Source organism: Aythya marila (genome assembly GCF_965140915.1).
Source record: "Aythya marila genome assembly, chromosome: 4".
NCBI classification, from domain to species: Eukaryota; Metazoa; Chordata; class Aves; order Anseriformes; family Anatidae; genus Aythya; species Aythya marila.
This window is the reverse complement of record NC_139045.1, coordinates 14,147,574-14,158,304: the sequence shown is the minus strand read 5'-3', so window position 1 is coordinate 14,158,304 and position 10,731 is coordinate 14,147,574. Positions and strand designations below refer to the sequence as shown.

Here is a 10,731-nt window from a genome sequence, read left to right as displayed (position 1 = left end):
CAACGTTTTCTTTGGATGCTGATTTGTTTTCCATCAGTGGCAAAACACTAATTGATTTCAGTATAGCCAAAATTTCATCCTTATTGATACTGGGTAACTAGTATTTTATTTCTGCATTGCCATAATCAGCGCTTTCCACTAACAGAGTCAACAAAGGCATTTCAAAGGCTGCACGACTGCATCAACAAATAATAGGGCTTTTCTCAGACCTTAGCTACCCAAAAGTTTGCCATGTCATATGGACGTGTAGCATCTTAGTTATAAGTTGGGGCCAGCCTATTTAGTCAGAACATCTGGCTAAAGAATCATAAATAAATTAGACTACTGCTTGTTGCAATGCCCAGTCCTGTCACCACTGAACTCAAGCCTGCTCATGAGTTCAGCATTTGCTAAGTTGCTGTTTCTTTCTCATATGTTTTTTCCATATGTCTATACGCAGCACACAGGTTTCGTGTATGCAGGCGGATCCTCCAGCACTTTAGCACATTTATAAATTGCATGTAGTATGGATTATTCCTTGATGTAGTAACAACTAGACTCATGCAAATGAAGATAAGCATATGTGACAATTTTTTCAGGAGAGAAGCTTCAGCTGGGAAATGGCCTTCCCTGGGGAGGATCCCCTCACTCTCTTTTTTAATTTCTGCAAAAACTTACCAATTATTTTTTCAGTTACTTCAGACGACTTCTTGTCATGTGCCGCTGGAAAAGATGTGGTGACCACTAAATTTTCTGCAATAGCAGAATCAAAGATAAGAGATTAGTTCTGATTCTACCCCCATCTCCCAGAGGGGGTGTAGTTGTGTAGTCCCCTTTATCTTGTTGAAGGTTTTTTTTTCCACTTAATTAAAATTCCTTGGTGTCATGAACCTATATGATTTTTGTGATAGCAGTTTTCGCCATATAGAAATGTATTCATAACTTAGTCTATGCTTGTCTGCAGAAATCTGTGGTGGCCTTCTAACACTGTAATCCTAGGCAGCTCAGGGAAAGATAGGGAGAATCTCAGGATGCAAAAGTGCTGCTATTTATCATTAAAACATATAAAAAGCCCTAAAAGGAAAAATAAAGTTTAAACAAGACTTGGGAAAGCCCTTTAAGAGAATACATGTTGTTTTAATTAAATCCTTATTAATAACCATTAAGACTTTTTTTTTTTTTTTTTTTTTTCCTGCAGACTTTCATTGTGAAAAGTAATAGAAAAGTGATCAAAGCCCTGAATTAGTGTCTTTATGGTTATAATTTCCATTACTTCAGCTGAATTTCCCTGGTGGAGCTACGAGGAAACCTCTACACTATTCAGTAACAGCCAGTTCATGTACTAAATACAAACAGGTACAAAATCCTCTCAATATTTGCAGGCAACCCCAACGTTTTGCTGATCAGCTCCTTGCATTTTGTTAGTGCAAGTGCTTGGGGCCTCCATGAGAAAGAGGGAAGATTTTCAGAATAGATGATTTCTGACATTGCTTTACAGCTACATATTATGGGTGTGCATACACACACAATATATATATATATATGTATATACACACACACGCACATACCTATACATATGCCTATCTGTGGGCACTTTTAAACAGCTGTCTCAGTTGATAACAGTGCAATTTGCTGCACTCATTTCTGATTTCTCCAGGGCTCTGGAATTTCAGGGTCAGACTTCTCACATTAGGGAATAAATACAATGTGTTGTTTTAAATGATGGTTTAAATAAAAAGGAAAAAAAAAAAAAGCAGCAATACAGCACATCACAATAGTCGGTTAAATATAGACATGGATTACAGAGCCATTGTTTTCACTCCTGCTAAATAAGACAGTACTCTTAAAATGGAACGCCACTTGACCTTTCATGTCTCATCAGTCTGTGATTGTATTTAACTGATGCGGGGAGGAAACATTTTCCCCCTGGAACTGTCCCCTGTTGATATGACGGTCACTACTGCTGGGTCGCACAATGCTCAGAAGGCAGAAACTCGGTGCCCCCGAACACAAGAGGGATCCTGCAGCTCATGGAGGCACTTTGTCCATGTCCCACAATAACACACGCTCTTTTTTCAACTTTTCTCAGCTTGTGCTCTCTGCTGGCAATCTCAAATCACCACCAGTGCTCAAACATTCAAAAATTACTTACTTTGAAGTGGAAATCCTTGATGTGCAAAGCAAGAAGCAGATCTGCATTGTGGACAAGGTGAGTGTATTATTCCAGCATGCTGGGGATGTGCCTAGTACATGCAGTGCCACTTCAGGGATTCTGTTTTCTCTCTGCTGTGATCTTCTTCTGTAATGGAAACACTTTCATTCCTCCCTCTGGGAGATACTCAAAACTTCTGCTCAGTCACGATCCTTGTCTGTTTTCTTCTAGGATTTCTACAAATGAACCAACACTGATTTCTTTTAGATGAGACTGTGCTTTGGACTCAAAATATGTCCTTTGCATGTCTCTGAACATAACGCTTAGATTACACTGATGATTTCATAGCATGATACTTAAATGTCTGCTTCAGAATAGATATTAAAATGTAATACATTTGCAAAGCTTAGCATTTCTGTAACGTTATGGGCTCTTGCTGCATTTTCTATTTTTAAAAAAGTGGCTTAGCTGAGTTTTTTTTTTTTTTATGTTGTGAATCATTAAAGATATAAACTACATTCAAATTGTCTAAGCAGAATGAGATGACTGGGTAGGAAAGAACTTTACAGCACAGTAAACAGCAGTTGAAAACATACCTCGTATTTACATTACAGTTTTGATTCATTGTCTCTCAGCAGAAGAGCTGGCCTCTTGCATACCATTGAAAATGGGAATCCTAAGCTGTTTAGATTGCAGGAATTTTCTGTAACACAGTAGAATTTTGAGACTTACTGTTTTGCAAAAAGAAAAAATAATAAGTCCCTTATTCTCACTGGCAACAGCTGGAACTGGTGGATAAGTTTTACTTTCAATGTTTAATTCAATGGTTTTGAAACATTCAGGGTGGAATACTACCAGATTTCTAGTGCTCCTGGTCACTTAAAGGGTGTTTTTGCAACATGTGCCTAGTTAAAGGCAAATGTCTGATTTGTTCATTCTTAAAAGGCCAACAATTTTTTGAGTTTTTTGAGTTTAGCTAAAGGGGCAACATGTACAAAATGATCAAACAACTATGATGATTGTCAAAACCAGTTCTAATGACAGCATCTGTATTATTTGATTTACCAAGTAATATTTATACAATTATAAAAAAGGGCTGTTTAAACACTGTACTGAACGAGGCTTCAATCCATGAAAAGAGTGACCATTTTTCTTATCTTAAACTTTTGTATATTCTCATTAAAAATATATATACTAACAGAAACAGAATTAGGCCAAGAGTGACATTTCAGGAATCCTTCAGCAATCTGCAGTCTGTTTTAATTTTTATTCAGAACTTTATGAGCCTGAGCATTTTCTGCACCTTTCCCAAACATAGACTCTGCCTCTGTAGTGGTGGCAAAAAGAGTTATGAGTGGTGATTGCAAATTACTCTCCAGATGGAGGTAAAATACACACAGAGGAGCAATAGCAACTGTAAGCTGAAAGCGTCTGCTCAGGAAGCTATGTTCAATTTACATGGCCACGGCCAGCCCTTCTGGGCATCGACCTAATTTATGGATGTATTTATTTATTTATTTAGGCACAGTACCCAAGGGATTAGTACAAACATAGTGTAAGGCAGAGATTTCCAAGACTGCCTAAAGAATTTGTATTTTGAATGCTGATTCACCTGGGTATCTAAGTCCCTTAATTTGCTATAATAAGCCCTTTCTAAGACAACCCTGAAAGCAATGCAGTTGAGTTCCTTACTTCAGTGAATACTTGTTAGTACTGGTGAACCTCATTTCAGCTGATTATTAGAGCAATCAAGAGACCATTTCACTGGATTATGCATAATCTTCTGCTTAATTAAATACAACATTGATACAGACCCAACTTGACACTTCTAATGCCTCTTTTCTGTTTGTAAGATAATTATGATTAGCTTCATTTCTCAGGGTTGCATGTAATTAATTCTTCTTAGGATGTATAACAGGAGAGAATAGGAACCATACATTTTAAAATGTGTATATTTATGCTCTTATTGAATATTGTTAGTAGTTTAGAATATTATGATTTAGCAAATGTATTTGTAATATTCTCAGATTAATAAGTCTGAAAGAAACAACTAAGTTAAAAAGACCCCTTTCTTTCTCCACCTAATGGAAACTCAGGCAATGATTAGATGATTAATGAACTGATTAAATACCAGCCAATGCTTTCAGAGGTTCAGTTTCTACAAGACACTTGCATATTCATATGAATCCAGTTCAGAGTAGTAGAAGCTCTGTAAAGTCTGCAAAGTGATGATACACCTAACTGGTTTTGGTATTTAGAAAGAAAAGTTGTCTCGTGCTCAGTGCAGTGTCAGGGATTTGGAAGAGGCGTGTTCAGCTATGTGAGCTCAAGCAATCAGTTGACATGAGAAGGCTCTGGATCAGGCATAAGTAACTGTGAATTAATTCTCCAGCTGTAAAATGATAATACCATCATCTCCTTTGGCTTTCTTACCCACCTTACACTTTGGGGAAGGATCAGCCATGTAATATAATTGAGCTGAGTGGTTAGTCTAAGGTCCTGATTGTCTTGAAGATTGGCTTAAAGGCACAGAATAAATACATATTAGACTGGTTTTAAAGCGTGTAAGACACATTTACTTCATACTGCAGGCTTTTCCAGAGTCAGGAAAGCCAGAAAAAATACTGAAAGAAAGCAGTAGAAGAGGAAAGCCCAGATATTTTATCACACAGTCATTCCCTCCATGATCTGGGTCTTGAATACCTAATCCTGCAAAAACTGATGTAAATTCACTGTCAAGTCTTTCTGCACTTGTGTGCTCGTACATAAAATTCTTTTTAAAACTAGCATTACTTTAATATTGTCAACCTGCTCTGGCGACTTTCTCTGCAATGGATATACCATTATGCATTTAGTTTGGTGCAGATGAACTTTTCTGATGAGTTACTGAAATAATTTAAATGAGAAACAAAACCAACGTAAGATATTTTTCCCCAGAATTGCTCTTGGTACTAAAATGAATTCTGAGGTGAGAAGTCATGGAGAAGAGGCTTCAGACTTTGGGGGCATGGAGAGACGTGAGGAAACACAAATCTGTTTCAATTATTTTTTCCCCCCAATTATTCTTCAAAATGTACCCAAACTACTTCTGGCAGACAGCAGGCACTGGCAGTATGTAGACAGAAAGGGCTACCCTTGGGAGATGGAAAGAGGACTCATGAAGACGTAGGAAAAGCTAATTTAAACCTGAGCTAACAGGCCCATCCATCTGTCCTTAAAAGTTAAATGCTCAGACCAGTTACCCTAGGACCAGATTCGTGAGCAAAAGATATCTGCACATTTACATGATCGCAGCAGTGGCACGCAAAGCACTGAGGTTTCAAGGGTGCACATGAGCAGCCCCCTGCACTGCACGCTGCCTGTGAAACAGCAGGAATCCAGGAGCGTGGGTCCATTTTGTTAACAGTCACAGCTCTTCCTTCCGTCCTGCTCCTCAGGTGGCAGGCTTTCTCTTGAAGAAATTCCCATCTGTCTGTAAAGAACAAGAGGGCGTGTATTTAGAGTTGATGAATATTTTTGTTTGAAATATTTTCAATGAAAACCAGTTTGCGTAAGGATTATGGGTCCCATTTTTACTTCCAAAAAGTTAAGAAAACAACAGAACATGAAAAATTCACAAAGTCCTAAAAATAAAAGAAAATAATTCTTTTTGCTGTATTTTTAAACAAATAACCCACATTTTTCATCGCCAGCCACAACTTATGAAAGATACATAGCTACTCAAAAACTGTTTTACTTGTACATTATTCCAAGATCCTGAAGTAGGTTAGTTTTAAGGTTATCGATGTGCAGTGATTTGATTTATAAATTCCGTTAAGGCAACTTGTAACTGTTTCTGTTATAGCATTCATTGGATAATATTTTTTTCTTCAAATTAACTTGTAGTAAAATGTATTTTCCTTCAAATGTAGTGCAATGTAATTAATTTTGCATGAGTTGCTTTTAAGGCAGAAAATGTTGCACAATATTGTTTTACAGAATAAATCACCTTTGGGGAAACCAGCAGAGAAAGCTTTTTCCCCATCAAAAGTCTTGGAGCTCAGTAGTTTTGTGCTTCCTGATTTTGCCAACTAAGCTATAAGTGGAGGTGCAAACTCAGGTTTTGTCAGCTGCACAGTGGCACTCCTTTCCAAAAAAAAAAAAAAAAAAGTTCTTAAGGCCTACAGAAGAGAACTTGCTTCCTAAGATGTGCAGGAAGGAGTCTCTTGTCTTGGTGTACTGCAGAGATTATAGGGTAGATTCGTTCTCCACTGTGCCTTGCACTGGTCCTCCATGCATCCTGTGCCTTCTCCCACTGGAATCTCCTCTCCGCCACCTCAGGTACCTCCACATTTGATTTCTTTATATATTTCAAGCACAACACTGTCACCTCTTGCAATTTTGCCACAGCTCACTTTTATTTATTTTTTAAGTCACCATCTCTTGCAACCATGGAAATCCCAAAATATTTTATTTAGATTTTAGGTACACTTCACTTCTCTATTCTGACTACTGGACACCCAGAAAACAAAGTAAATAAAAAGAACTCGTGATTTACTTCTATTTTTTTCTGTTTCACGATTCATAAATTCACAAATCAGATGGCAGACTTTGGAAAGCTGAGTTACTGGTAGGAAATGCTTGTGGTTAGCAGTATATACTATAGGAGCATTTAACTGTCTGTCTGTGAACATAGGCATGCCGTGCAATGTCTGCAGTAAAAGTGATGTGAGCATTGTTATTTTTCTTAAATTAAGAGATCTCTGTGTAGGGTCTGTCCCTTTTTTACACATTTTTGTTGCACCCAAGCATAATACAAGCTTATACATCAATCCATCCATTTATATACACAACTTCTTGCTGTTAAATATAACACAGTATGTAGAATCACAGGATGGTTTGAGTTGGAAGGGACCTTAAAGTTAATCTAGTACCAACCCCCCTGGCCTTGAATGCTTTCAGGGATGGGGCATCCACAGCTACTCTGGGCAACCTGTTCCACTCTCACCACCTTCAGAGTAAAGAATTTCTTCCTAATATCTCATCTAAACCTACCCTGTAGGCCCCCTTTAGCTACTGGCAGGCCGCTGTAAGGTCTCCCTGGAACCTTCTCTTTTCCAGGCTGAAACACCCCAACTCCCTCAGCCTGTCTTCAGAGGAGAGGTGCTCCAGTCCTCTGAGCATCCTCTTTGCTCTTCTCTGGACTCACCCCAGTGCGTCCATGGCCTTGTGCTGGGTGCTGAACGCAGGGCTCATATTTTGATTTCTTTGAAAAGTTGTCTGTGCCTGAAGATGTTCACAATTTTGGTTTGTAAAGCACCTAAAATAATAGCACCCTTGTATCTGCACACTACAGTTTAACAATAAAATGGAGTTTCTCTTGATTTACACTGGAATGACAACAAAATCAGATGCACGCAGAAATAATACCTGCAGTATCAGAAATCTCTTTTTCTCACCTGCAGGTTGCATATCTATCACAGAAAGTGGGCAGCCAAAAGAGCAGTCATCACCAGCTCTTTCTTGCATACTCATATCTAGTAAATAAAAATAACTTCTCACATCACAACTTGGAGGCTATTCTTTACATACCACATTCATATAAGGGGAGCAAATGCAATTATGGAAGTACGCAATGCAACTCAGCAAAGAAACTCACTGCAGTACCAGGGCACTGCCTTTCACATCAGACTTTTCTCATTTGCTTCTTACTAGGGAAGAATAGTATTGAAGTCCTTTTCCACAAGCGAGATATTTAATTGCCTTGTATACTTTTTTTTTTTTTTTTTTTAATAAATCTTGTAATTTTAATATTTATAAAATATCTCGTAAATGTAAATTTGTTTCTTGTGGGGAATGAGCTGAGCCTATGCATTTCCACAGCTGCCTCATTTCATTTCATGGGCAGGATTTTTGAGATCATCATCTTTCTCATTCAAGCAGTCTCTCTTTACAGATGCCCTGCTTCTGTTTGGGGCTTCTTTTTTGTGCCAGTGCTGCCCAAAGGAATTCAATAACCAACTGTGTCAAAGGAGGGGGGCTTCTTTGAGAAGACTACATGTTGATACTAAGTCCCACAAATTAGGAATTCCCACAGCAATGCAGGTGAAGAAGCAGAGACAATAAACTGGCCGAATGCAGACTCATTGCTGTATAAATCCTCTTTTTTATTTTCTTTTGGAAGGAGGCTTTTGTGATGTCAGTGTCTTTTGCTGTATGCTTTCACCACATCCAGCTCAACAGGGAGCTGGTCCCTGCTGGTAGGCACCGCAAATAAATACATTACATTTATAAACATGTTATGAAGTCTATGCATTTTCTTGCCCGTAAGAATTGAATCTTATGCCTGCTCCTACTGTTGGAGGTGCTGGTAGTAGTATTTTCTTCCTCAGCTTTTAGTTAAACATATTCAAATTCTACTGAAGCAATGCATTACATTAATTTCTTCCCACTCTACTAGAAATTCACATTGGTTTTATGTCAATATAGCTACAGAGCTACAGAGAGCTTCACATGAAAAGAGGCAACTGGGTATGTTAATTTCTGTTTGTAATTACCACTCTTATTTCAGTACAGTTTTTTAGAGGCAATACCTGGAGAAATGGCCTTTGGTTTGACTAGAAGAGGGAGACTGAGGAAGGAAGAAGCTGGTAACTTCAGGCATTTCATGTTTTAAAGGGATGGTTTAAAGAATTAGAGAAGCCACTAGTGAAGACTGATGCTTCAGATGATACTAATTTTCAACGCTTAGAAGTGCCTTTAAATGACAGGTTTTATGTACCTCTTATTTTAGTTATAAAAGTCTAAGCCTGGGCGTGGGGGGGAGATAGAGTGAAATACAATAGATAATCCAAAAAAAATTAAAGCTATATTCAAAGCTCAGTGAAAACAAGAGAATGAATTCTTGAGGCACCAATGGTCCTCCAGCTCCTCATGAGCATTAGCCATTCTGGCAATGGAAAAAGCCAGCTATTCTACAAGAGCGGTGAATATTGCCAAAAGTACATCTGTAGAGACAGATTCTAACCAGTGTGAAAATGTCCTCTTTCCCCACAAAGTTATGACATTTTACCCCAGCTGCACATTTGCCTTATTGCGTCAAAGGTAATTCACAGATAATTGCAAATTATGAATGTACGGGAGCAATATAAGACCATAGGGAGCTGTAGGTGTTTTATTAGTCTAATAGTTAATCAGCACAGCCCATGATGGAAATTTAGGTGTATAATGGCATCTCATATAGGCATTATTGTAGCATTAAAATACTCCTGCCCATGATTTATCAGTCCATTAGAATATGCTTCAGGTTCTTTCTGAAACCTTAGTGCTGTGATTCTTCACAAAATACCCCAGCCATGTAGTAACAGATCTATAAATATCTAACAGTATATATTAATGCTATAACATACATGTCTACATTTAAACACTTCTGCATTTTTAGAAGTCCTTAAAATGCAAACTCTCCTTTTTAGATATATACAGCTCCATTACTACAGGAGAACAAATTTTGGCAGTCAGAGAACCTGTACTAGAGGTACAGCAAATATCTCTTCACAGCACTTGACACTGTGAAAAGCATTTCGATTTCTCATTACCCTCATGATATCTAATTGTTCTTATAGATCACCTTCATTTCCCATTCTTTTCTGCTTCTCAGCTTCATGCTTACCCTCATGGACCACAGGGGGCTGGCTGCCTCTCCATCTTTCTGTCTGATCTCACCAACATAACTTTGGACCTATTGGCTGAACATAAATACACCTGAAAGAGAAGAAAATAGTTTAAAAGATTACTTAGCTCCTTCTGGTATATTGAAAGCTGCTGGTTGGGTAGCACAGTGTTTCAGAGTGGGGAGGACAGGCTGAACCCAACCATCACCAGTCATCTTGCCCAGTGGGAACATTAGAGGAGACAGGGAATGGGTAATGGGTCAGCTGGAGAAGAATGGAAAAGACTTATAAAGCTTCCTGAGCCCTGCTACTTCTGGAACTATTTACCTTGCCAATATGCATTCTGTGAATTTTCCTTTGAGTTGGTTAATCTTGTTCCTGTTTCTGTTTTCATACAGTCCCCAGTATAGTTCATGACCATCCTGTGCTAAGTACTGGTTGAGTTTCTTGGGTGCACTGCTTGATTATATACATTCGCAGTCTGCATAGGTATAAAGAAGCAAGCACAAGCCTCTACAGCCATTTGATAGAAAAGACAGAGACAGCTATCATATCATAGCTGGGCAATACGCTTAATACTGACAGTCAAAATCCAGACAAACCCTAAATCCCACCTTTTTCCTGAGAAAAACAAGAAGAACTGGTCAAAATTGGTGTTTTGTTTTGTTCTTAAGTGCATATCACAAATGTTGTTTTCTTTGCAAATTACGGTGAAAACAAATGAGTCTTGAATTTTCAACTAGATAGAATTTGTGAGAGAAAGATGGTATTACAAATTAATTTTGGGATATTTCAATCTGTCATGACACAATAAATATTTCAAGTGCAATTTGTTTTACAATTTAACAGTGCATTCATTTATTTGAATGTTATTTCCTGTCAGGTGATTTTCCATAGTTTTAGAGGGTGTTATATTATTTTACACTATCATGATTGATGTGTCATAAAATA

General features: G+C 38.0%; 1 protein-coding gene across 6 annotated transcripts in view; it reads left to right on the top strand.

The window, feature by feature from the left end:
• The first annotated feature begins 1,907 nt into the window (after positions 1-1,907).
• TECRL (trans-2,3-enoyl-CoA reductase like) overlaps positions 1,908-10,731 on the top strand; it is a 64,792-nt gene continuing 55,968 nt past the window's right edge. For all 6 annotated transcript variants that reach the window (XR_014317451.1, XM_082759791.1, XM_082759794.1 and 3 more), the window contains exon 1: positions 1,908-2,188. Coding sequence is in view for 5 of the 6 variants with exons in the window: in XM_082759791.1 (XP_082615917.1) it covers positions 1,955-2,188 (234 nt within the window). In the remaining variant the exon portion in view is untranslated. The remainder of the gene's footprint in view (positions 2,189-10,731) is intronic.